The sequence below is a fragment of the Phascolarctos cinereus genome, unplaced genomic scaffold (assembly GCF_003287225.1).
Source record: "Phascolarctos cinereus isolate Bilbo 61053 unplaced genomic scaffold, phaCin_HiC Scaffold_5;HRSCAF=322, whole genome shotgun sequence".
NCBI lineage: Eukaryota > Metazoa > Chordata > Mammalia > Diprotodontia > Phascolarctidae > Phascolarctos > Phascolarctos cinereus.
The window spans coordinates 291,540,125-291,568,037 of record NW_027555958.1 but is presented as its reverse complement, the minus strand read 5'-3'; the positions used below and the strand labels follow the sequence as shown (position 1 = coordinate 291,568,037).

The 27,913-nt window shown below is 39.4% G+C and overlaps 1 protein-coding gene and 1 long non-coding RNA gene across 2 annotated transcripts; both read left to right on the top strand.

Moving 5' to 3' along the window:
* Window positions 1–183: 183 nt before the first annotated feature.
* On the top strand, window positions 184–11,697 carry LOC144457687 (uncharacterized). The gene is made up of 8 exons (XM_078155749.1): window positions 184–226; window positions 1,639–1,743; window positions 8,278–8,331; window positions 9,544–9,648; window positions 10,633–10,686; window positions 10,774–10,878; window positions 11,471–11,524; window positions 11,675–11,697. Exons 1-8 carry the CDS (start codon window positions 184–186, stop codon window positions 11,695–11,697), a joined length of 543 nt encoding a protein of 180 aa, XP_078011875.1.
* Window positions 11,698–13,229: 1,532 nt separating this feature from the next.
* Window positions 13,230–23,180, top strand: LOC144457949 (uncharacterized). The gene is made up of 3 exons (XR_013487542.1): window positions 13,230–13,326; window positions 21,277–21,330; window positions 23,082–23,180. It is a non-coding gene; the product is annotated as an uncharacterized LOC144457949 (long non-coding RNA).
* The last annotated feature ends 4,733 nt before the right edge of the window (window positions 23,181–27,913 follow it).

The window sequence follows — 27,913 nt, the reverse complement described above, 5'->3', positions numbered from 1 at the left end:
TTCTAGATATCCATGTATCTTCCCAAATGGATACTATGTTCTTTGAAGGCAGGGACTGTCTTAACTTTTAGCACAATGCCTTGCATATAGTAGGCTGCCTATAAATGTTTATTCAGTGATGGCATCTCACTTCACTACCTGAGTAATCTGAATTGTGCTTTTTATCTTACAGTTCATGGCAGGATGAATCAGGAGATGGTGATGGAAGCCTTGCAGAATTTTAAAGGTGAGCAAATAAAGTGATTTTTAAAAGTCTTGATCCTTCCTATTTTAGACTGTCAGTTTTATTTCCTAGCTATTCAGTTTAGTTCAACAGGCATTTACTAAGTTGTTTCTATGTGCAGGACACTGTGCTAGGCATTGGAATAAATGCAAAGTTTACAGAAGAGATGGCCCCTTCCCTTCTGACACTTCCTGTCTAGGAGTGAGGCCCTATGTGTAATTTTATTAATCAGACATCTCTGTACAAAGACTTCACATTTCTTTAGTTATACTTGAATATGGGCAAATCATCAACAGTTCTGTGTTGCTTCTAGCAAGTCCCACATTCCCTTTTAATTTTTTTCACACTTTCAAACATTCACTTGAACAACTAAATCATAGGTTTTAATGCGAAACAGTGAGATGAATGGGTGACAGTTCTGTAGTGAATTTGGCCAAAACTTTCTTTTAGGCTGAGTCTACTTCTCCTCGGCTGGAAGTGCAGCAGCCACTCGCCAGCCCAATTCCACTAATTGGCGCAGAAATCTCGCCTTGCTCTGTTTCTGACTCGATGGTTTGCTCCTGCTTATGCCTGAAGCCCCACCTCTACCTAGTGCCCACCATCTTGGTGCCTGACTTAGAGTGGAGGCCTGTCAGCTTAGCCCTGCCCCAGGCTCAGAACTGAAGCCTCAGCTTCCCCAGTAGCTGGGATATCAATGTGGGCCGCTATGCCTGATAGCAGACGCAGCTAATCTGATGCTTAATGTGACAAAAGAATCAAGCCAAACTTGTCGGTCAGATTCTCTTAGTGTTGTTGAGTCGTTTCAGTCGTATCTGACTCTTCGTGACCCCATTTGGGGTTTTCTTGGCAAAGATACTGGAGTGGTTTGCCATTTCCTTCTCCAGCTCATTTTACAGATGAGGAAACTGAGGCAAACTCGGGTAAACAATTTAAGTGACTTGTTCAGGGTTACACAGCTAGTAAATGATTGAGGTCAGATTTGAGCTCAGGAAGATGAGTCTTCCTGATCCCAGGTCCAGTGCTCTATCCACTGTACCACCTAGATGCCAACACAAATTGTACATGTACGAGGCCAAATTTGAACTCATGTCTTCCTGACTCCAGGCCCAGCACTCTTTCCACTGTGACACCTATGTGCCCATTCTTTTAGAATGTGCTGTCAAACCCTACTTCACTACACACCTTATAGCTTTATCTTTTGAGGAATAAGACAGTTACATGGACCAAGGTAAAGGGGACAGGTTCTATTTATGGCCTCCTAGTAGATTTACTAGGTGTGCTTGAATAGGTCTTCTTTCTTTAGTTTAAGGAATTATGAAACATAGACATAGAGAGTGGTTGGTACCTTTCATACTTAAGCATTATTATATTATATTACTTTATTCTCATTTTTCATTTTCCCCTTGTTTCCTAAGGAGGAAAGATGAATGCCAGTAATTTAGATGTGGTTCTGAAAAATATGGGGATCAAATTCACGAATGAAGAACTAAATGAAATTTTGAAACAATTGCCAGTGAATGGTGAGTCTTTCATATTGTGCTCTACAGAGAATCATAAGGTTTGAGAAGCTTGGGAAGTATGTGAATGAAGTCAATAAGCATTTATTACGTGCTTGCTATGTTCAAGGCATTGTGCTAAGCCCTGGGGATACTGAATTGCCAATTCATTTATGGAATAAGGGAATGGGACCACGAGGGGGACCCTCTGGGTCAGGTGTGGGAGCCTCCAGTTCTTTGGATGCTCACCAGAAAAGATCATAATGGCAGCGAGTAAGGAGCAAAGTTTCAATCACACTTTAATAAGGGCACAGAGAGTACACAGGCAAATAGCACAGAAAGTAGAGAGAAATGGCACAGGAGCATGGGGCACAGAGGTAGACAGCATGGGGAAGGGAATGGGGTGGTGGAGGAACCACAGATAGGAGATAGAAAAGTGCGTGGGGGGCAGAAGATTGGGGTCTCATTTTTATAGGATTATATATGCATGCTACCTTGGGGTTAGTTCATTAACATATCCACATCATCTCAAAAGTTATCTACAACATTTGATGTTCTCTGCTGGTGTTACTGCAGATGTCTGGAGCTTATTTTAGGCTTACAGACCATGGACAGTTAGCAGGACCAAAGGGCCCTTACAATAAGGCCTAGCTGGCTTCTCCTGATTTAGCACATAATCTTAGGATGTTACTTTAGTTAATTTATAAGACAATTTGCAAACAGTCTATGGACAGTCTGTAAGTGACTTTTAGGTTTCCTCTTTGCAATCTTACTTCTAGTTATTGTTATTTTATATTGGCTACTTATAAACTTATTATGTTAACTAAAAGTGGGGGATAGGTTCAGGCAGACTAGAACAAAATACAATTTTAACACAGATACAACAAAAAAGTCCCTGCCTTTAAGGACCATACAGTCTAGTGGGGGCAGCACCATGCAAACAACTATGAATAAAAAAGACATATACAGGACAAATTGGAGATAATCTCAGAGAAAAGAAACTAGCATTAAGAGGGATCAGGAAAGCCTTCTTACAGAAGCTGTTAGTTTTAGGTGAGACTTGAAGGAAGCCAAGAGGCAGCAATGATGATGATGATGAGAGACAGAGAGAGAGAGAGAGAGAGAGAGAGAGAGAGAGAGAGAGAGAGAGAGAGAGAGAGAGAGAGAGAGAGAGAGAGAGAGAGAGTGGAGAGAGAGAAGGAGAGAGAGGGAGAGAGAGGGGGAGAGAGAGGGAGAGAGAGAGAGAGGGAGAGAGGGAGAGAGGGAGAGAGGGAGAGAGAGGGAGAGAGAGAGAGAGAGAGGGAGAGAGGGAGAGAGAGGGAGAGGGAGAGAGAGAAAGGGGAGAGGGAGAGGGAGAGAGAGAGAGAGGGAGAGAGGGAGAGAAGAGAGGAGAGAGAGAGAGAGAGAGAGAGAGAGAGAGAGAGAGAGAGAGAGGGAGAGAGAGAGAGAGAATTCCAGGTAGGAGGACAGCCAGAGAAAATGCCCAAAATCAGGAGATGAAATGACTTGTTTGAGTAATAGCAGAGAGGCTAGTGTCACTGGAATGTAGAGTAGGTAGTGAAGAGGTAAAATATAAAAAGACTGGAGAGGGTGGGAGGAAGGTTATGAAGGGCTTTAAATGCCAAGTGGAGGAATTGTATTTGATCCTAGAGGTGATAGGGAGCCAGTGGCATTCATTAAATGAGGTGTGGGGCTGGACATGGTTAGACCTCAGTTTAAGAAGATTAATTTGACTGCTAAGTGAAGGATGGACTGGAGTGGAGAGAATCTTGTGGCAGAAGGATCAACCTACAGGTTGTTGTAGGATCCAGGCATGAGGTGATAAAGGCCTGTTCAAAGGTTGTGGCAATGTCAGAAGAGAGGATCCAGGCATGAGGTGATAAAGCCCTGTTTGAAGGTTGTGGCAATGTCAGAAGAGAGAAAAGAACATATATAAGAGATTTTATGAAAGTAAAAATCAATAGGCCTTGGCAAGAAAATAGATATAACAATGAGGAGTCAAGGGTGAGAGAGAAAGAGAATTTGAGTGGACTCTTGCCTTACATTTATATAATGCTCTACAGTTTACAAATAACTTTATATTTGTCCTTCACAAAGAACTAAGTGAGATAGTGCAACGATTATGATACCCATTTTACTACTGAAGGAACTGAATCTCAGAGATTAAGCAACTTGCCCAAAGTCACATAGTAGTAAGAGGCAGAGCCAGTACTAAAAACTCACATCTTCCAACTCCAAATTCATCGTTCCACTATCCTCGAGCTACTGCTTAGTGCCACCAACAGTCTCCACAAGGGCCACCAAAGGTACCTGTTGTTTGAGAAAATCAATTAATTTAGTTTATATTTAATTCCATTCTGTAATTGCTTTCATTCTGTAACTGCCTGAGCCATGTTTCTTTGTCCCTGAGTTAAGTTCAGAAGTTCATGAGTCCAGAAGTTCAGCTTTCCTTTCTGAATACGTTGTGCCATTAATCACTCTAATTCAAAGAAATATACTATCTTTACACATCTTACTGCCCATGCACAATGAAGGAGACCTGTTACCTTACTAAACTTTCATACCTAGGTACAATTAAGAGAGATCTGTTATCTCACTAACAAACCTCTCAAGATGCAAGTGGGGGCCAGGAAATCTGTTATCTCTGCAACACTGGCTGTCCTCCAACAAAGTCTAGCTGTGACACTAACTAGCCATCAAAGGGTGGACGCCACCAATGAGTTTTCCCTGGCAACAAAATGGAAGGAGGGGCTGTTGCTAGTGCTACACTCCAGACTACCATCCAAGCATATTGTTTTCCATCATCTAGGTCACTTCAAACTTTGTAACCTGTATTATTTTGATGCTTCCTGTTCTTTGTTCTCTTGTACTGCTTGAAACTATGTGAAGGCTAGTAAGCCCTACCTTGTGGACTTTTGGCTGACTGAGGAGCCAAGAGGACCAATTTATTGGTTACTGCTAGCCTAATAAATTGAATGTGCTCAGAACTTTAATTTCAGTTGCAACACATTCAATCATTCATCTACTTTATTTTTCATTTTGTTTTGTTTTGTTTTTTGCATTTTTTGGTGAGGCAGTCGGGGTTAAGTGACTTGCCCAAGGTCACACAGCTAGTAAGTGTTAAGTGTCTGAGGCTGAATTTGAACTCAGGTCCTCCTGGCTCCAAGGCCAGAGCTCTATCCACTACGCCACCTAGCTGCCCCTCAATCATTCATCTAGCATCTGTTGAATACCTATGTATATGCCGGACACTATGCCAGGCACCAGAGATACAAAGACAAAAATAAAATAGTCACTGCCCTCAAAGAACTTATACACTCCTGGAAGACACCATATGTACATAAATAAGCACAGAGAGTAAATACAAGGGAAATGGTAGCTGGGAAGACAGGAAGTACTAACAGCTGGGAGATCAAAAAATGCTCCATGTTGAAGTTAGTGCTTGAACTGAGCTTTGAAGGAGACAAAGGATTCCCATGGGCATAGTGCATTTCAGACATAGAAAATTGCTTGTGCAAAAGTATGGTGAAAGAAAATGGAATGTCAAGTGAGTAACAGCAAGATGGCCAAATTGGCTGGATGTACATTAAGGGGAATAGTGTGTAATTCTAAGGTGGTTGGAGCCAGGTTGTGAAAGGTTTTAAATGCCAAACTGGGGAGGTTGTATCTGACCCTAGAGAGAATAGGAAGCCATTAGAGTTTATTGAGTAAAGAAATGACAAGATCAGATTTGTTCTTTAGGACCTTGGTGTCTATGTAATGGGTAAATTGGAGAGAGGAGAGACTGAGGCCTGGAAACAAGTTAGGAGATTTTTACATTGGTCTAGGCAAGAGGTCATAAATGCCTGAACTAGGGGAGTGGAGAGAAGGGATCAGATGTGAAAGATGTCATAGAGGTAGAAAATAGCAAAATCTGTCAACGAATTGGATATGCTGGTTTAAGGGCCAAGTGACGAGTCAAATATGACTGACCCCTAAAGTTTCAAACAAGGGTAACTGGAAGGATGGTGGTATTTTTGACAGAAATGCAGCAGTATGAAAGATGGGTGGCCACATTCAACTTTAGAGGTCCATTAAATAGCTCGTGGTACAAGATTAGAGTTTGAGAATTTAGGTCTGGTATTATAAATCTTGGAGTCATCTGAATAGAAATGACAATTGGGAGCCAATGAGATTGCTGTCTATGGAAAGAGAAGAGATGAGAAGAGAAAAGGGCCCAGGCCCCTTGTAGAGTATGCCCACAGTTAGGGAACTAGGTATAGTTGAAGAGTCATTAAAGAAGTCTGGGAAGCAGTCAGAAGAGAACCACGAGAGAGCCGTGTCACAAAAACCTAGAAAGGAGAAAAGAATGTCCAGGAGGAGAAGGCAGTCAACAGTATCAAATGCTGTATAAAAATGGAGAAAGGGTGAGGCCAGAGAAAAACTCATCAGATTTGTCGATTAAGAGATTATTGCTAACGTTGGAGAGAGCAGTCACCGTTGAATAATGAGACCAGAAACCAAACTGCAAAGGGTAGAGAAATGAGAGTAAATAAACTGGAGGCAATGAGAGAAGACAGGCTTGGTTTTGCTGCTGTTGTTCTGTGGGCAGTGCTGCCTTGTAATGGAGGCCTTTTCATCAAAGCAGGAAACAGCATTATTAAAGAGAAAGGTTCTCATACTACAAACTATGGCTAATTTGGAGTCAAACAGTTAAGTATACCCTAGGGTGTTGAAACTCTATAGCTTGCTCAGAGTCTTCATCACAGTGGTGCATTTAGGGGTGCTCCCTCATTTAGCTGTGGCCAAGGGCACCAACTAAAACTCCCCTGTCCCAGTCACTTTTGAGGGGGCAAACGAGACACAAAGCAGCAGTCAAGATTCATTAATGTCCACTGTGGTCCTGGATTTCTGAAGCACTATCAGACATGTTACCTCCTCAGTTGCTTAGCTCCTTCTCGTACTGACACAGTGGGAATGTGGAGGAGAGGGAAGCAACAACATGCCTCGCCATTCCTGGATCATGCTTCAGTGTTTGGCTGAGCTATCACTGAGGAGCAAACCAGACATTTGAGGCCGCTAGGTAGCACAGCTGATAGAGTGCTAGGCCTGGAGTCAGGAAGACATGGGTCCAGATCTGGCTTCAGATGCTTACTAGCTTTAGGATCCTGGGCAAGTCAATGTCTGTCAATTTCCTCATCTGTAAAGTGGGAATAATAATAGCACCTACTTTGCAGGAGTTTTGTGTACATCTATAATACTGTAAAGCACTTAGCACAGTTCCATGGCACATAGTAAATACCATATAAATGTTGCCTATCATCATCATCATCATCAACAACAACCATATAACAACCATCACAACCAACCTGAAAATTATAAGACATTTCAGATTGGTACATAAGCCAGGAATGTGCTTTTTATGTGCCCCGTGATTATTTGGCAGTCCTTCTTAGTATAAAATATCTGCATTCAGTTCAAGAATTATCATACACAAACTAAATGAGGTATGAGATAATCAATGTCAAAGTGCTTTGAAAAGTATAAAGTGCCTTGTAATTGTAATGGTTTGTAGTATTATTGTTATTTTATGTTAATTTCCAAAGTTATTTGTTGTAAAAACAACACCACCACTATGATTTGTTTTGATTCAACTAGAAATATGCCCATGAGAACTCACCAAAATGTTCCTGGGACACCTATGCCCTTGAGAAAAGGAGTCAACAATTGGGACTATGTGACCCAACCCAGGGCTGTTTGAATCTTACTCAGAAATTCACTACGGACACTATTGCCATTCCTTTTGATAATATTTTCTTTGTTCTACGATTTTAGTTACAGTACACGTCCTCCTGTCCAGTAGTTTTGTCTGTTTGTTTTGACCCACTAAAGAAATGATGCCATTTACAGTGTTTCTTTCTTTTTCTTTCTTTTAGAATCTAGTACACACAAGGTAACCTGATGGTACCATCAGAAATGTTCAATGTTACCATGATCTAACTAAAATAATACAATGGCTTAAGGAGTTTCTTCACTGGGAATTCTCCATGATGAAATCAGATCTAATCACTCTATTCCCTCACCCCAACCCTCAAAAAGAAAAAAATTACACCCAAGTATTAGTCAGGGGGACTCACTAAAAGGAATTTTGTGCTTTAAAAAGAGATGTTCTGTTGTGCAAGGTTAAGGTTGCATCCGCAATTGCAGTTAGGAAGAAAAAGGTAGGAGATCCTTCTGTCCGTGTAGTTGCAGTGTGAATAATCCAACCCACTTCCCTTCCTCTCCTTCTATTCTGCTGGCTTTCTGTAGAAAATATACCACCTCTTTTGGAGGCTGTTTCTGGTTCTATGTCTCTGCTGCATGGGTAGAATCTGATAAGACTATATATTTTAAAAAGAAGTCTGGGAACTAAAAAGATGTAGCCATTACATAGAGAGATTTCCCCTTTTCCCAGCTTCCTTTTAACTGGACCAAGAGTTTAGGGAGAGAAAAATCATGACAATTGCAAGATTCCAATGGAATACTTTTATTCTTTGGAGCATCACTACCTGTGTATCTGAATTGTGCCCTGTTTTACAGCCGATGGGAAGGTCCAGATGAGCAATTTGATGGACTCTATACAGGCTGTTAAAGGTGAGTGAAAATTGTGATGAAAAAAGTTAAATAAAATGAGCTCCTGATGTGTGTTGGATTTTTTTTAAACTATGTTTTTCTACATGATTTTCCTGAGACTTACTGATGAGATATTTTTTCTTGTAGAAACATTTGTTTCATTTCTCCTACATTTTGAAAAATAGTCTTCATTATTCTGTGCTTTCACTAAGTCTCATGTGTCCTGAAATTTTTCCGGAGTAACATTTTTTCCTGTTATGTAATATGGCCTTGTGGATAGAGAGCTGGACTTACAGCCAATAAGCCCTGGGTTCAAGTACCACCTCTGATATATACTGGCTGTGTGACCCTGGGCAAATCCTTTAACTTCTGTAAGATTCTGGGCAACTCTTCAAGACCATAAGTTACAGAGAACATGCTGACTTGCATTGATAGAGGGAGTTCTTTACCTGGAAGTTTCCTATATTAATGAAATCAAAGACTCTCCATTTCTATCCCTACCCCCATCACTCGTCCCTCTTATCTAGACACAGAAGCACAAAGCCAAGCTTATATAGATGGAACAGTGGCCCCTAGTCACGGGCCAAACACTCCTGAGGCCCCTTACTACCCCTCCAGAGTTCCTGTCTGTGTCTATCTGTTTCTCTGTGTGTCTCTCACAGTCTCTGTCTCTCTGTTTCTCTCTTTTTCTCTCTCACACTGACTCTCACTCTCTCAGTATCCCTGTCTCCTGCTCTTCCCCTCTTTCTTAGGGATAGGAGAGGCTAAGCTTCCAGTTTCAGTCTCATTGCTCTCTAATAGTGAGCCACTAGTTAAATAGGTAAGCCAAGAATTGGCAATTGTGTAGGAATTTAGATGAGTAGAAACAATTAAGTTGGGTATTCAGATTCAAAAAATCAAACCCTGCCTATTGGTCAGAAATATATGCTGTTATATAGTAATATAATCATAAAATAATGGTAATTATTTATGTTCATATATTTAACAATATATAATAAAACATGGAACTTTCCAATTCCTACTTCCCTGTTCACTGTGTTGACCCACCCTTTGAGGTAAACTATATTCTTATGGACCAGGATTAAATAAACTAATTCTGTTTTGTTAGTCTTGTTATGCCTTTTCTTATTGTACTGAAGGGAAGAATATGATTGGGTTTAAATGTTAATTTCCTACTTTAATCATTAGGTATATCACTTATTTCCATCTTTCGCTATTCCCATCTTTTTCAAGGAGAGAAGATTGATGTGCAAAACTTGGATAAACTACTAGGCAATATGGGGGTTGAGCTTACGGACAAGGAAATTAAGGAGCTGATGAAATACCTGCCAACTGATTGTAAGTGGTCTAAATACATAGTGGTCTAAATACCACAGCACCATACAGAGGAGCGTGGGTTTATGATTTGTTCATAAGGATTCCTTCATAAAGATGATAATTGAACCCATCAGATAGAATAAGATCACTGAGAGTAGAGAGAGATGAAAGGCCAGGACAGAACCCTGAGAGACACTAATGTTTATGGGACAAGAAATGGATGATCCAGCAAAGACAAAAGAGTTGTCAGATAGGTAGGAGAAGAGTGGTCAGACAGGGTATAAGATGAGAACCAAGAGAGAGCAGTGTCAGAAGCCAACAGAGAGGCTATCCTGGAGGCTATGACATGGAAAACTGCAGAAACGTCTAGAAGGTTGAGGATTGACAAAAGGCAATTGAATTGAGCAGATTTTATCTCCTCTCTTATGACCAGTAGCTGACCTTAAATTAAAATTCTACATAGCTACGTATTCTACTAGACATAACCAGAAACAGGAATCAAATACATTAAAAATGAGGGGGTATGAGAAAGGAAACTCATTATGCGGCTCTTCTGTTCCTAAAAGTACATACTATATTTATTAATCAGCTGCAGAGCTCTGTTCAGAGCCCAAAAAAAATAGTCAGGTACTTGTGAAGAGTGTCTCTTCATCTTCCTTCTAAAAAGTCCTGAATCCAAGACCCTGAAAAAGGACAACACATCACTAGAGTACTTGCTATGATGCACATACATATTGTATAAGTTGGGTATTTCACTGAACACCTTGTACTACATTCAAAAGACATTTGAGTCATGAAATGGATCAGCTTATCACTTTGAAAACTTTATCCCTTAGTTCCATTCTCACTTGGGGGGTGGGAGGGGATAAATCAAATCAATAAAATAAAATAATCAAAAAACTTCCTAATTTTCATTAATTCTATAATTTCATAATTTTTATATTCATAAATATTTATAAAATTTTTGTCGCTGTCCCTGGATCAGACCTTTGTCTTGTCTTTCAGCTAAAGGAACCATGTATCAGAGTGATTTGCTGAATGCCTTAAAGCACTTTAAAGGTTAGTGAGAAGACAGGTAAAGCTGAAACCTAGAGATTTTGTATTTAAAATAAAAAGAAAACCCAATGCCCATTTTATTTCGCTAAGGTGGGAAGGTTGATGTTCATAACCTGGACAATGTGCTGAAAAACTTGGGAGTTAAACTCACAGATGAGGAACTTCAAGAGGTGCTAAGATTTATGCCAATTGATGGTAAGTATTTCTGATACCACTGCAGCCTTCAGGGGAGCTTGGGACTACACAAGAACATTTCTCAGAAGGTATGAAACATATTTCACATATACAAGATCTGGAATACATTTAAAAAGATATAGAACTAAAATGAGAAGTCCTGTCCCATGCTGATGCTCCTTACACCAAGGGTCAGCACCCTCACAGCCATCATGACACCCATCATGGCTCTACAGAAATGCCTGAGAGTGATACTGGGACTCCAGGGAGAGAAGGTATGCAGTAGGGGCTAGGAGGTGGATGGAGTAGAGAATAAAAATAGAAGGGAAAAGATCAGAGAGACAGACAAAAGGAACAGGAAAGGAGAGTTTCACAAGGTAGAAAGTCTTCAAGTCCCATCCTCCTTCAATAATTCCCTCCATTCTGGCCATTAAATTTGATTGGCTGGTGAGAGGCCCAAGTGTTAGCGGCATCAAGAAGCTAGATGAACTAGCTCTACTCTCTTAACTCGGGGCTCCCATTTTTGATGCTGTCAGTTACCCATTTGTTGAGTATTGTTTTCAATTTGACACAGCATGTCTGTCCTATGCATGAATTGTGCCTTTTCTTATAGCTTATGGGAAGATGGATATAAGCAAACTGTTGAAAGAAATTAAGGCTATTCAAGGTGAGTGGCAGATTATGATGCTAAGATAAAACTGGCATCCTCATTCTTTAGAATTCTTTTTTTAATACATCATCTTGTCCCTTCACCCATCATCCCAGCCAGTTATTAATATAACATTTATGCCCGTTGACCTTCAATTTCTCTCTGTAGGCATCTACAGAAACACTCCATGACATATATCTTTATATATTTCTGCAAATTTGCTATTTTTTTAAACAGCCAAATTCTAGGTCTGAACAGCACACACTGATGCAGAGATCTGATATTTTGCCAGTAAATTAGTTCAATATAGAAACAGATCTCTAAATTTAAGTGAAGAAAACCAAATCCTCTTGTTTGTTCACTGTCATTCAAGGTCTGTACCTCCTCCTTCTCCCCCACATGATATTTCTCCTCTTCCCATCCCCCTCTCCCAATCCCTTTTAGATACCCAACAATCTTTTGTCACCTTCCCATCCCATTATCAAAACCTGCTCTGAGGAAGGAACCTATTATCACTCATTTATACCTTAGCATAAAGTTAAATCAATCTCATACTTTATAGAAGGCTACAGTTATTTTTTTATAGAAAGCTATAATTACACTTATTTCATCATTTTACAGATGTGGAGCCTCATTTACACAAATCTTATTTAGGGTCCAAGTTAACAATAAAACCTGGGTATTCTGACTGCTAAGTCAGATTTTTCCATTAAACCACATTTTCAGTATATGAAAAACAAAAACGAAAAACCAAGGTACAGCTAATATTTGATCTTTAAACATTGAATTCAGAATGTTAGCTAGCCATTAAACTATGAAGCCACTTGTATTTGTCTTTTAAGCCTTATCTTTTATTGTGAAAGGATACTATTTGCTCCCTAGTAAAGGACTTTTAAGCATTAGCTAAGAGGATAGAAGAAGGCCTGGGAAAGACCTTAATTTAGAAAGGTCAAGGTCATCCGATGCACCTGGGCTATTACCAGTTGTGGTGTTGTCGTTATTCCTTCTTCATTTTCAAAGAGGATCATTATGGGTAATGTCTTGGCTTGTGCGTGACTTGGATTTAAGTGAGGCAGAGCTGCACAGATCTATGAGCTTCGCTCTCTCCTCCAGAATCATCAAAGTCCAGAGGCAAGAAAAAAGTCAAAGGGACTGGTGATGGCCCAGGATGCAGCGAATGACCTTGACCTTTCTAAATTAAGGTCTTTCCCAGACCTTCTTCTACCGTCTTAGCTAATGCTTAAAAGTCCTTTATTAGATTTTTGTTTTGCCACTGAACTTTGATGACTCTGGAGGAGAGGATGAGGCTGATGGCTCTGTGCAGCTCTGCTTCACTTAAATCCAATTCAAGTGAGAATCAAGACATCACCCCACGATGTCACTGGTCTTTTTTGAAAACGAAGGACAAACAACAACAAGAGAGAACCTAGTCATAACAAGTGGCATACCTGTGTTTAAGACAAGCCCAGTTATTTGAGTCACTTCTCTATGTGACCCTAAGTTGCTGGGTAGTACCTTATCTGTCCTTGGTTAAATTTCTCTGACTCTAACGTCAGGGTCTCCATTTAAGTACAAAAGCGTTCCTTCTTAGTTCCTCATTACACTTTTCCTTTTAATGCTGAAGTTGAGGGCAGTGATGTAGAAGTAGGTTTTTTTCATGCTTTGCAATGAGTAGGTATTGTTCTCATCTGCATCTTTCACTATTCTTTTTTAAGGAGAAAAGATTGCCATCACTGACATAGACAACCTTCTGAAAAATACAGGAATTGAGTTGTCAGATCAGGAATTTCAAGAGCTGATGAAAAACCTGCCAGTGGATGGTGAGCATTTATGACACCACAGTATCTTTTAGGGGAGCTGACCCTAAAACTACACGTACTTAATGACATGTGAGGCATCTGATACACGTGTAAAGATGCAGTTTTAATGGTGCAGTGGATAGAGGCCTAAAGTCAGGAAGATCTGATTCAGACATTTATTAGCTGTGTGACCCTGGGCAAGTCACTTAATCTCTGTTTGCCTTAGTTTCTTCAACTGTAAATTGAGACTAATAACACCTGCCATGAAGAGTTGTGAAAATCAAATTAGATAGTATTTGTAAAGAGCTTAGCACATTGGTAATAGGAGCTTAATAAATCTTATTCCTTTCTCCCTGAATATTCATTCAGTGACCATTTCCCAGTACTCTTTAATCTTAACGCTTTCCCTCTGAGATTAGGTCCAATTTATCCTTTATGTATATCATTTTTACATAGTTGCTTATATATTACTAGACTGTGAGCTCCTTGAGGGCAGGAACTAGTTTTTGCCTTTCTTTATATCCCTAGCACTTGGCACAGTGTCCGATACACAGTAGGTGCTTAAATGCTTACTGACTAACTTACTGAACTTGTTACATGCAGAGTAGTATCCTAGCATGCTGGGAATAAAATACAAGTAAGACATGGTCTCTGCTGTCAAGGAATTTACAGTCTGTTAGAGGAAACCAGAAAAATTTGGAGTCAGAAAACCTAAGGTGAATCCCAGCTCTGCTATTAGCTGCAAGTCATTTGACTTCTCTTGGATGTGGTTTTCTCTTCTGTTTTAAAGGGAGGGAGGAAGAAGGAGGAGAGAAAAACAGAGAGAGAGAGGGACAGATAGAAAGACAGAGACAGACAGAAATAGAGGAAGAAAAAGGAAAACTAAGAAAGAAAGTGAGAAACTAAGACAGAGACTAGAATATATTATCTCTGCTAAAGCAAAAATTCTTTTTTACAGATGATATGATGGTCTACAATAGAGAATTCTAGGGCAGCTGGGTGGCACCGTAGATAGGGCCTATAGTCAGGAAGATTCATCTTCCTAAGTTTAAATCTGGCCTCAGACACTTACTAGCTGTGTGACCCTGGATAAGTCATGTAACTCTGTTTGCCTCAGTTTCTCATCTGTAAAATGAGCCAGAAAAGGAAATGGCAAATCACTCCAGGATCTTTGCCAAGAAAACACCTTGAGGAGTCAAACACAACTGAAAGTTGACTAACCAATAACAACATAAAGAACTCTAAAGAGTCTATTAAAAACTATTCAAAACAATAACTTCAGCAAAAGAGCAAGATAAAAAATAAGCCCACATGAATTATCAACCTTTCTGTGTATTAGCAACAAAACCTAGCAGGGAGAAATGGAAAGAAAAATTGCATTTGAAATAACTATAGAATTTATTAAGTATTTTGTATTCCATCTACAAAGTCACACAGAGGAACTATAGCAATACGATGATAAAATACTTTTTACAGAAATAAAGTTAGACTTAAGTAAATAGAGAGATTAATTGCTCAGGGTTGGGGCATTTCAATATAATAAAAATTACAAAAATACTTTAGTTAATTTAGTATAAACTATGAAAGTTTTACCTTATAAAGCTAGGGGGAAAACCCTAAAATTCATCTGGAGAAACAGAAGTTCAAGAATCTCAAGGGAAATAATGAAAAATACATAAAGGAATGGAGCCCAGAAATACCAAAATGCAAACTATACCGCAAGGGAATAGTTATCAAGATGGTTTGGTACTGTTTAAAAATATAGAACAGTTGAGTAATGGAATACATAAGAAATATCACAGCATGCAGAAATACACATAGTAAAAGTGTTTGATAAACACTAGACCCCAGGTAACAACAAAAACTGATAGGAAAACTGCAAAGCATTCTGGCAGAAATTAGGTTTAAACCAAAATCTCATATACCACATTAAGCCCCCGGTATATACATGACCTAGATAGAAAAAGTCACATCATAAACAAAAACAGCAAAAAAGGAAATTTCTTTTAGATATATAGGTAGGGGAAGAATTAATGCCGTAATAAGGATCATAAAGAAAAAATTTTATTTACATAAAATTGAATAGGTTTTGCACAAACAAATTTAATACTGTTAAAATTAGAAGTAAAACAAGCAGCTAGGAGGTGTTTAGTGTCTTCTTCTGTTTACTCATATTTTAGCCTTAGCTCATGTGTTGGGACTTTGTGCCAGGGCCAGGATCCATCATCTCTGACATTCTTAGAAGTGTGGAGTAAGCCCTATTTGTTCCTGTCTCCTCTATAGCCTGTATCTCACTGCTGCTGCCATTCTAAGAAGGGTGTCTGGTACTAGGCCATATCCTCTGCCTCAGTCCCTGGCTTCTGTTTCAATCTCCTGATGATCCATTATGGGTTCCGACTATGACCCAGCTCTGTTTCCTTGTCCTTATACAATCCCCACTGGGAGGTTGGTTCCACCCCCTCCTGTAGCCCTGACAAGCCCTAGTCCAGTGTTGGATATTATACTAGTCTTGGGCCTCCTGGGAGGCCTCTTAGTGCAGGCTCCCAAGTGCTGAATTGGTCCTGCTTCTTGCGGTGGCTCCCAGTGCTCCAAGGAGCACTGTCGAAGACCCATCCTCCTGTCTTATGGACCTGTGCAGGCTGGCTTTGTCCCTGTTCATGGTTCTGACTTCAGGCCTCAGTTACCAGAGTTTGAGCTGCCTGACAATCCTGACTGAGTATCTTTCTTTAGAGCACCTGGTAACTTCAGGCCTCTTCACTCCAACGTACCTTCTGGCCAATTGTTTTTTGAGTTGCTGAAGGAACTTTATTTTTGTTTCTCTTCGGTTTTCTTTGTCACTGATGTATATGCGGCCCTTTTTAAATATCTTTGGGGCAAAGGGGAGGGTAAGAGGTGGAAGAGCTGGTGTCTTCTAAAACCTTGCTTATTGACATTTTAACAATAAATAATCCCCCTAAGTACAAGACTGATCATACTCCCCCACTTACAAACCTTCAGTAGCTCCTTATCACCTGTAAAATGCCTGTTTCTTTAGCCTTAACATTTAAGGCCTTTCACAATCTAGCTCCAAACTTTTTTCATACTACTCTCCTTCACAATCTCTGTGTTCTTTCCAGACTAGACCACTAAAGCCATCTTGACTTTATCTCTCTTCCAACTCTGAATTTGCATAGTATTACTCTTATTACTTGTTATACTGATTATTAAATGCACAGACATCCACCCTGACCATCTTGCCATCCCTAGCCTCACATTCTGCCTCTTCTTCTGGGCATAGTAATCAAGTCAATGCTACTATTCCTTAAGAAAAGAGCCCTTAATTGAGGGCTCTAAGGATCAGCTCACCATTCTTGGAACTCTTCAAACCAAAATTCCCTTTCCTGGACACCTTTCTCCCCCTTTTAGAATGTGAAATCTTTTAAGGCAGGGACTAGTTTATTTTTTATTTCTTTATCCTCTGCTCTTAGCATACTGCTTGACATATAGTCATAGTAAATTCTAAATAAAAGCTTTTTCATTCCTTTATTAATTCATTTAGCAAGAGGCAGGAGAAAGAATGATGCTGGCACTGAGAAAGTAAAGGCAAATCTATGAGGAGAAAAAGAGTGAGGAGGTTTTGGGTTTTTTTGTTTTTTGTTTTTATTTTGCCTTTATAACCCACTGAGGAGACAGCTTAAAATGATTAGAAGTTTCCTTTTTGGATTCATACGCATTGCTCTTTGCATACTGCTTGCCATGATCATGTTGGTGTTGTTCAATCATTTTTAGTTGTGTCCAACTCTTCATGACCCCATTTGGGGTTTTCTTGGCAAAGGTATTAGAGTGGTTTGCTATTTCATTTCCTTCTCCAGCTCATTTTACAGATGAGGAAACTGAGGTAAACAGGATTAAGTGACTTGCCCAAGGTCACACAGCTAGTAAGTGTCTGAGGCCAGATTTGAACTCAGGAAGAAGAACCTTCCTAACTCTAAGCCCAGCACTCTATCCCACTGTGCCACCTAGCTCTCCACGTAGTCATAGTAAGTGCTAAATAAAAGCTTTTTCATTCATTCACTCATTCATTCATTCATTCAGCAAGGGGGAGAAGAAGGAAAGATGTTGGCATTAAGAGAGCAAAGGCAAAAATCTAAGAGGAGAAAAAGAGTATGAAGTTTTTTTTGGCCTTCATCATCCACTGGGGAGACACCCCGGAATGACTGGAAGCTATAAGAATTGTTTTTGCCGTACTGTTCTGTGCTAATAAAAGTAGCCCTAAACTCTCTGCCTGAGATTCAGATACTTAAAGTGAAATAAAAAATCAGCTGGAAAATCAAGTCCAGGGTTCCAAAAATATAAGGTTTTTGTGATGGCTGATTCCATTCTATTGAACAAGAATTCATTAAGTACCTCCTATACCCAAGGCATTGTGCTAGGCATTGGAATTACAAAGAAAGATAAACCGAAGAGCTCCTGCTCTAAAGAAGCTTGCATCCTATAGGAACTGTTTAGGATTTCTGCCTTCATTTGTGACTGCTGACAAAGTCTGAAATGGATAAAGGGAAGGAGGAAGGGAGCAAGCATTTATTAAGCACCTCCTGTGTGCTGAGGGCTTTACAAATATTATCTCATTTGATCCTCACCACAACCCTGGCAGGTAGGTGCTATATATGCTTTATAAGCAGAAAGGTTTATCTTTATAAGATAAGATTGGCCAGGAAGAAGGACAGTGTATTACAATTGAAAGGGGACTTAGAGATCATTTATTCCAGCCCACTCAATTTATAGTCAGTTGGTCAACAAGCTTTTATAATAATAGATAGCATTTATATGGTGCTTTGGTATTTGCAAAACTCTTCACAAATATTATCTCAATCCTAGGTAGGTGCTATTAAAATCCCCATTTTACAGATGAGAAAAATGAGGCAGGCAGAGTTCAAGTGACTTATCCAAGGTCACACAGCTAGGGTCTGCAGGATCCTCCTGACTCCAGGTCTAGCCCTGCCATTTTTTTGAACTTGGCTTTTCAGATTTATGTGGAAAGGCCAGGAAAGATTCTACTTTGTGTACTTTTGCTCGGGTACTGGAAAGAACTAAAAGGTTTTTTTGTTTCTTTGTTTCTTTGTTTTCTCAAATAGGTTATTGAGTTTCCACATTTGTTTTCTATGTGTGGTCCCAGTCCCAAAACTCTGATCCATAAATAATAGCAATAGTGATAACTAACATTTCTCTAGCACATTAAATTTTTAAAAAAATAAATATTTTGTTTTTCTTTCAATTATATGTCAAAACAATTTTGACATATTTTTAAAGTTTTGAGTTCCAAATTCTATCCCTCTTCTCTGCCCCCCCCCGACAGTCAGCAATCAGATAGGTAATCCAAGTGCAATTATGTAAAATACTTCCATATTACATTAAATTTTTCAAAGCACTTTACATAATCTCATTTGAGCCCCACAACAACTCTATGAGACAGGTGCTGCTGGTATTTCTTGGGTCTGGACCTAGGATTTCATTAACATAGATTCCCAGTGTGGAAACTCCCTCCACTAATGCAGATCCAACAACTTGTCTCCAACATAATCTTATGGAATGTGGGCTTGGAGCCCCGAGAAGGTGACTTCCCTGTGGTCACACAGCAGATAGGACTTGAACCCATGTTTTCCTGTATCCAAGGCTGGCCATCTATTCACTGCCTCTTCTCTCCCACTACAATTATAATCATCATTATTTTATAGATGAGGAAACAGACCCAAAAGTTTAAGTCAGGAAACAAGCTCAGAAAGGTCAGGCAACTTATCTGTCTGTGGTCATACAACTACTGAGTGTCAGACGTGGAATTCCAATGCAGAACACTGTGCTAGATGATGAGAAAGATGTGTTGGCTAAGACACAAGTTAAGAACTCTGTCAGCTGATATAATGCACAGTGGATAGAGTGCTGGACTTGGAGATAGGTAGCCCTGGGTTTGAATTCTGCCTCAGACACTAGCTAAGCTCTTAAGTCCCTAGGCAAGTCATTCAGTTTCCTCATCTGTAAAATAGGAATAATAGCATCTATTTAATAAAGTTGTTGTGAAGATCAAACAAGATCATGTAAGTAATTTTGCAGTTGTTCAGTCATTTCAGTCATATCTGATTCTTTGTGACACCATTTATGGATTTCTTGGCAAAGATACTGGAGTGGTTTGTCTTTTAATTTCCTTTTCCAGCTTATTTTACAGATTAGGAACTGAGGCAAATAGGGTTAAGTGACTTGTCCAAGGTCACCCAGCTAGGAAAGTGTCTGAGGCCAGATTTGAACTCATAAAGATGAGTCTTCCTGATTCCAAGCCGTGTGCTCTAGCTACTGTGCCACCTAGTTGCCCCAACACAAGTGCTGTGGAGAAGCCTTAATATACTATGTAATGTCAGTCATTATTACCTGTTATTATGTTACAAAAGAAGACCTGAGACTGTTAGACCTAACACCAAAACAGAGCCCCTGATGTCTAACCCTGTCTTGTGTAACAGCCTTCAAAGCTGAATTCACTAGGGTTTAGAGGGAAACAGAGAACACAGTTTGATTAGTCCCCTCCCAAGTGCCATGCACCTTAGTGCCTAGCCATGGAAAAAATCCTGTATATCACAGTTTTGTGAGATATGTATTATATCGTTGAATATTATTGTATGGGTGAGTATTGAACTCACCAGGCAGATTTTCAACTTTAAGAGATGTCCTGTGACGCAACCAAAAAGCTGGTGTCCAGGCTTTTGCCTTAATGGGAAGGAATAAGCAGTTGGTCCTTTTTCCCCTGTGTAAAAAAAAATATTTCTGAGTCACTCCCTTCCATTTTCCCCTTTCAAAATGGCTATTGGAAACTCTGGACGCTTCTGATCTGAGTGATAGGTCCAGCTCTATAATAGAGTATCAACATAATGCCTCTGAAATTAGATATCTTGTGGCAACAGATTTTAGATTATTTAAGTGAATGCATTCAACAAAGCTGACCTTTTTGTTGACCCTCATTTTTGACCTTCATCTCTAATTTCTGTACCTTTGAATTGGCTGTCCCATATCTGGAAGGTACTCCTTCTTTAGTTTCACATTTTAAAGTCCCTCTTTTCTTTCACAATTCTCCTCAATCATCTCCTATGATGAAGCTTTTCTGACTTCCCTAACTGCTGAAATTAGCATTAACATTTATTTATTTTATATATGCTTATGTAATTGAACACTGTAGTCATTGTCTAATGGTGAACAGAATCCCTGCATCTTCCCTGCCTTGATTCTTTGGGGAGCTGCAACAACTTGGTAATAGGCTAGACCAGAGAGTGGCTAATAAACTAGCACCTCCCATTCCTAAAGGGGAAAGAGGAATTAAAGAACAGAGAGCAGCATGTAGACAGGTCACTGGACAGATGCAGGAAAGCTGTGTGACAGATCTCTCAAATGGCAACTGCACAGAGGACTGAGAGGTGAGCATGAAAGAAAAAGAAGAGTAAGCAGCGCCCACAAGACACAGATTTGACAAACAGCAGAGTAGGTGGATGGGAGAGGCAGACATCATACATATGAGCTGTCACCACAGAAGTAAAAATGGAGCCACAGCGATTAAGCTGCCAGTGCAGAACTGTGGGACCATGAGACGTGTCTGAGCACACCTAAGGCTTCTTATTTCCCCAGCTTCTTTTTTTTATCAGTAGGGAAAACACAGTAAAAGTCTAAGGGAAAGTGTAACTTTCTAACATAATCTTCATAATTTTGGACCTTTGTAATTTTCATGAATCTTAACTTTCATCTATCTTACTGCTTCTGTGTCTTTTTTTTAACAGCCAAAGGGAAAGTCCTTCTTATTTCCCCAGCTTCTTTTTTTTAGCAGTAGAAAAAACATAGTAAAAGTCTAAGGGAAAGTGTAACTTTCTAATGTAATCTTCATAATTTTGGACCTTTGTAGTTTTCATGAATCTTAACTTTCATCTATCTTACTGCTTCTGGGTCTTTTTTTTTTTACAGCCAAAGGGAAAGTCCTTCTTAGTAAACTTATGGAATGCTTACAGACTTCTAAAGGTGAGTGCAAAGCATGATGAGAAGACAAACCAACCCTGGAACATTTTGCGTTTGTGTGATTCATTTTCTATGGCTTAAGATAGATTTGCATTTTTCCCAGATAATTCACCGGGCATTGTGTCTTCCTAGAAAGTTCCATCATGTCTGTAATCAGAGAATCACAGAATTTGAGAGTTGGAAGGGACCTCAGAAGTCAACCAGTCCAATCCATACCAGAAAAAAGAATCCCCCCTCCTTACTAAATACCCAGGAAGTGGTCATCTGCCATTTTCCTGAAGTCCTGTGGTAAGGGAGACAGTGCCATCTCCCAGGGTTGCCCATGACACTTTGAGATAGCTCTAAGTGTAAGAAGAATTTTCCCAAAATCAGTCCCTTAATTTTTGCCTCTTTGCAACTTCCACTCATTCCTCTCTGAACCAAAGAGAACCAGGCTAATTCCTTTTGCATATGACAACTCTTTAAATACTTCATAGCTGTTATTCTCCACTGCCCAACCCAGGACCTCAGCCCAAGTCTTCTCATCTCTAGACTAAATATTCCCACTTCCTTCAGCCTGTCCTGATACAACATGTACTCGAGTCCCTTCACTGTCCTGGGGACACTCTCCAGCTTAGCAATGTCGTTCCTTAACTGTGGTACCCAGATCCCAGGCTGTTAACCACTATGTGATGATGCATTTCTAACTCCCTTGTGTTTTTCCAGACTTTGATGGGGGAAATATTGAAATCAAGGGTCTGCATAGCACAAACTGAAATGGTGGATTCATAATTCTGTATTTAATTCAATCAGGAAAAAACCAATATGGGAATTCAGGCAGTAGAGACAAAGTCAATTGATCAAGAGAAGGATTTACTGCCATAATTCACGGAACAGTTCCTCAATTCCCTCCTCCCTCCTTTGACTTTTGATTCACCAGGATAGTGTCCAGGGGCAGAATTCAGTTCCCAAGTTATATTTCTGAGTCTTCCCACTCTTAGATCACAGGATCACAGATTCACAGCTGAGCAGAAATGTAAAAGTCTTCTAATCCAGCCCAACTAATTCCCTCACTTTAAATATGAGAGAACTGAGGCCCAGAGAAGCTAAATAACAAGGTCACAAAGATAGCATGTGGCAGGGCTATGGACTCCCTGTTTTCATATGGACAAAGAGACAGCATGATGTAATAGAAAGTTGTCCTCACGCAAGTCTTGTCTCTTATTTTCCTCCATCCATGGTATCCATATACTTGGTAATGCTGGTAATACAACCAAGACCACTGTCAGAAGATTTAGTGTTAGAGGGCCTGTGTTCAAATCGTGGCTCTTCCACTTACCACCTTTTGTGACTGTGAATTCAACAGACACTTGTCAAGTACCTACTCTGTGTGAGGCACTGTGCTAGGCACCAGAGATACAAGGACAAACATCAAAATAGTCTCTGCCTTCAAGATTACATTCCACTGAGTGGATAGAAGATATAAAAAAGTAGGTAAATGCAAAGAAGAGCCAACATGATACAAAATTATTTCAAAAGAGATAGAAATGGTGCTAATGATGTCACCTCTCCTCTCTGGGGCTCAGTTTGCTTGTATGTAAAATGGTGGGGTTGACTGTGTGATTAACTCTAAGGTCTCTTCCAGTCCTAAATCCTGAGTCCCATGGGTCTTTGTTCCTCACGCTGAAAGTAAAACCCATTAATAATGAGGAAAAAATTTTTTTCACATTTTAGAATCATTGAGTAATTCTCATATTCCTGTCTCTTTTCCTAAGGAGGCAAGGTTAATGTCCATAACTTGGGTGACTTTCTGAATAATATGGGGATCGAGATCACAGATGAAGACTTTAAAGAACTGAAGAAAAATTTGCCAGTGGATGGTGAGCATTTTAAATACCCCTGTGCCTGTCAGGGGAGCTTTAACTTAGGGCATTCTGTGTGGATAATTCTAAAATCACATTTATATGATGCAGATATTGTTCCAAAAGCTTAGCTAGAGCTCAAATACTAAATACTCATAAGTCTTGTCTTGGATCATTTTCATTAACTTAAGATCTGCAACCTTTTCTAAGATGGTGTCTTCGAATATGTGTAATAAATAATGCTGGTAATATTGGCCCAGAAATGGACAGGAAAAGTGGGGGAAATGGACTATAAGAGATTAGACACTGACAGAAAAGAATAAGTAGAAGAGAAAATGGAGGTACTGATTGTGGGGAGCGATAATAAATCCCACCAGTGGTTAACTCAAGTATATAGTGGCCATGTTTCCAACCAACCATTCCAAGACAGATAACAAGCTGTGAGATGTAGGAAGAATATGAGAGAAGTGAGGTCCTCTCCGTTTACTGAGTGAGCCAGTGTCTGTCTTAGGAACAAGTACACTAGTGAATCTGTCTCATGTGGATAGCATGTCCCTAAACTATGCCTCCTTAAGCCTAAATACAAAACCTCAAGGGCTGAAGAGAGTATATTTTCCCTAAGACTAAATTCTACATGAAGGAGAACACACCCTACTTGCCTCTTAGAATACCTAGCTTTGTCAAAAGCTCATGTCAAGTTCTGCTTCCTTGTCTTTGTATTCCTAGTATTTGGTAATCAAATTAGTGATATATTAATTGATTGAAAGAGACCTTTCCTGATCCTCCTAGTTAGCATTTTCCTTCCCCCCCCTCACCTCCACTCCTATCAACCACCTTATATTCACTTTGTATCTTTTATATTTACTTAATATGTGAATATATTCTCCTCCTCCCCTTCCCCCCATATAAATTCCTTGGAAATAGGACTTTTTTCTTTGTTTTTGTCTTATATCTTTAGCACCTAGTACTGTTCCTTGCAAAAGTAGGTATTTAATAAATGTTTGTTGAATTTCATCCAATTGAATATGGAAACAAATCCAGAATGATGGAATTACTTAGTTTCACATAGTAATGCATGTCTGAAGACAAGTTGGCGTATATTGACCTGGAAACCTACTGTCAGTAGGACTCTAACTCTGCTACTTCCTACAAATGTGTGCTTGGGACTCTCTTCTCTGGGCCTTAGTTTTTCATCAGTAAAACTAATTAGATGACCTCTAAAATTCCTTCTGGTTCTGGACCTATAATCCTAGGATCCTAGAAGAATCCACTAGGGACATTCTCTGGAACATCTGCCTCTTTTTAATTCTTTTCAATTCAATAATCATGTATTACACACCCAAGACTCTGTGCGGTGCATTTTGCTGGAATCTAGAGGAACAGTTAGATGTGTGTAGAAGTTTTCTATTCTCTTCCCTCTTTTGAAAATTGGGACATTTGCTTTTTGTCTTTTGTCACAATCTTTCAAATATCACTGACAATGGCTCAGCAATTTCATCTGCCATTTCTCTCCAGATCCAAGGTTCTAGCCAGGTGACTTGAGCTCATCAAGGGCAGAGAGCTATTTCTTTATTTATCTTCAGTATATTTCTTCAAACTGTCCAAATCAGTTGCTTTTTATAGTTTAAATTTTTCTTCTTTTTTAATCACTTTATACAATTTTTTATTGTCTTAAAAGTTGTGTTCTGTTTTGGTTTATTCGACCCATTACTTGAGTAGTTTTCTAACTTCTAGTGTAAGTTATTTATTCTCCTTATTTTTTCTTCCAGAGCCCTTATTTTATTTATAATTCTATTTTTATCTTTCTTCCAGGTACTCTCATAGTCCTATTATCCCCCTTACTGGTCCTGCCTTCCCTCTATTGATTATCTCAGTTATCCTATATATCTGCATATTTTATTTGTACATAGTTGTTTAAATGTTGTCTTCCCCATTAGACTGTGAGATTCTTGAGAACAGGAACTCTTTTGCTCTTCTTTGTATCTCCAGCAATTATTATAGCACCTGACAATATAATAAATGCTTATTGATTGAGATTTGTTTTAAAAGGAGGGAATCATGAAGCCAAAAAAGTACATTTGTTTCCAGAATTTTGATGAACAAGAACATGGTAGCACCTTCTTTCTCTGCTGTGACAACAGAGCAGTGTTTCTGGGCCACTTTTCTCTCCATAAATACTTTGGCTCTGATATTATAGAAGATGTGCTGATGTGAGTGCTGGTTTTGTTTCCACAACGTGTTTCTGTTTTACTGTGGAGACTGAAATATTATAGGAAAGAACATGAGAAGCTACATTAATGGAATGAATGCACCAACTGCAATAGAAGTTGTCTACATGCCCATCTAGGAAAAGCATAGGGTGAAAGTCTAGGGTCCATGTTGGAAATTATTGAATTGTTATCTTTGGTTTCATCATCTCAGAATTTTATGCCACTTTTTCTACCATTTAATTCTTACATGTCCAAATCATGCCTTATCTTATAGCTTATGGGAAGATTGATCTGAGTACACTGATACAAGAAGCAAAAGCTTTACAAGGTGAGACTTTATGGTGAGAAGACAGGTAAAATGGAGAATCCTGATGCTTCATATTAGTTAATTTTTTTTTAAAATGTCATTGTTGGATTTTATTTTTATACTCCTTAACCTCTCAGCTCCTTATAACAAAGAAAAACAGTTAAGCCAAACAACACTAATTGTGTCTGACAGCATATGCCACATTAGACCTCTAGTCACCTCCTCTCTCCTGAGAAAAGGAAGGTATATCTTCTTATCAGTTCTCCAGCACTGAAATTGTTCATCAAAGTTTGAATGCTTTTTAGTGTTATCGTTTAAATTATTCTAGCCACTGGGCATTATTCTCTCAGTTCTGCCTTCTTCTCTCTGCATCATAGTCCCAGAGCTAGTAAACTTCAGGGTGGAATTTGAATTCAGGTCCTCCTCTTGACTCCAGGGTGTAGCATTCTATCCACTATACAGCACAGAAATGAAAATGTTTATAGTTTAAAGCTGTTAGATCTTAAAAGGCCCATCTTTTACCAGTCCCTTCTTTTCTAAACAGAAAAGCATGATATCAATGATGTGGAAAATGTCCTGAGGAGCATGGGCCTGGAGTTCACTAAGAGCGAGCTTGAGGAGCTGCTGAAAAACTTGCCTGTTGATGGTGAGCATTTCAGACACCACTGTGTCCTTTTGGGAATGGGAGAGGACTAGGCATGGGGATTTTATAGACCTGTATGTGAGAACTTTTAAAACTTTCTTTTCAGGTAAGAAAATCTGAGGGGAAAAAACAGAATAATGCAAGAAAATAATACAAGATGATCCATCTTTGTCACATAGTTTTTAAATTTGGGGATCTATAGCCTTTTCAGCCATGAATCATAATGAAGCTATGTCCATGACTGTCATTGGGCACTTACTGGCCTGTGACATAAACAAAAATAGAAGAAACAAAACTAAAAGGAGTGAGAGAATCGTATTAGAAGGGAAGAAAGAAATCAAGAGAGGCAGGGCAGAGGGAGAAGAGAGGAAAATAATGGCTAGTTGGCATCTATATAGTGCTCTCAAGTTTAAAAAGTGCTGTGCATATGTTACCTCACTTGATCTCACCATAAGCTTTGGAAGTAAGTGCTATTACGATCACCATTTTATAGAGGAAGAAGCTGAGGCAGACAGCAGTTAAATTACTTTCCCAGGGTCACACAGCTTGTAAGTGTCTAAGGCAGGATTTGAACTCAGGTGTTCCTGACTCCAGGTGTGCTGCTCTATCCACTGTGCCACCTAAATGCCAAAAAAAAAAAAAAAAGGAAAATAAAGGCATACGGGCCTCAGCAAAGTACCTGTAGTATCATCGTGACTATGCTCCTTTTTTAGTTTTCCATAAACTCGTATGTTATAGGATCCTGGATCTGGAGCTAGAAGAGCCTTCAGAGGCCTTCTAATCTAATCGCCTCATTTACAGAAGACCAAATTGAGCCCCGGGGAGATGTAAGGCAGTTTGTCTAAGGTCGTGGTGAGAATCAGAAGCAGAATTTGAACCCAGGTCCTCTGATTCCACAAGTTGCTGTATACTCCTTCTACTGTATAACACTGCCTCCTGTTTTCACTTTTCTGCTTCCACAAAAGCAGCATTTTTTTGTAGCTAACATATGCATCTCCTTTGCTAGTAACTATGATGCTTCCCTACTCGCTAATGAAAAGGAGGCAGTATCTTCTTTGATGACACTTTATGTCTGCCACTTGTTACAGCCATGATGGTCCAATGGTACCGTTAGTTACCTTTTTTTTTTTTACCATAATCAATTACTGTTAAGTCAACAAGCACCTACTATATGATAGACAGTATGCTAAGTGGTGAGGATAAAAAAAAATGCAGATAACAGTCCCTACTCTGCTAGACTTAGCAAAAAGTAGGAGGGCAGAAACATTGGGTTTCCATGTTCTTCTCTTCCTGTGTTTCCCCACATTTATGTAGATAGTCAGTGCCTGTGGACCCCGACACAGTGTTGTGACTGTGCTTTTAGCAATAGGAAAAATGACCCTCTTGGAAAGACTCAAATATGGCCTTCTTTCTGAGGACCAGCTGCAATAATCATAGGTCATTTGTAAGCTGGCCATTTGGTGGAGTTTTTTTAATAAGGCAGTAGAAACTCATATAACAAGGCAATAAAAAGTGATTTTCAGTCCTATGAATCCTTCTTCCACTTCTGCCTGCAGAGACAGTGGAAGAATGTCAGAAGAGAGGA

What these genes read in the sequence shown, in the direction of transcription:
- LOC144457687 (XM_078155749.1), top strand. Translation starts at nt 184, where the DNA reads ATGAATCAGGAGATGGTGATGGAAGCCTTGCAGAATTTTAAAG. An exon ending in AGCCTTGCAGAATTTTAAAG is followed by an intron (nt 227 to 1,638) that starts GTGAGCAAATAA and finishes TTGTTTCCTAAG; the next exon opens with GAGGAAAGATGAATGCCAGT. An exon ending in GAAACAATTGCCAGTGAATG is followed by an intron (nt 1,744 to 8,277) that starts GTGAGTCTTTCA and finishes CCTGTTTTACAG; the next exon opens with CCGATGGGAAGGTCCAGATG.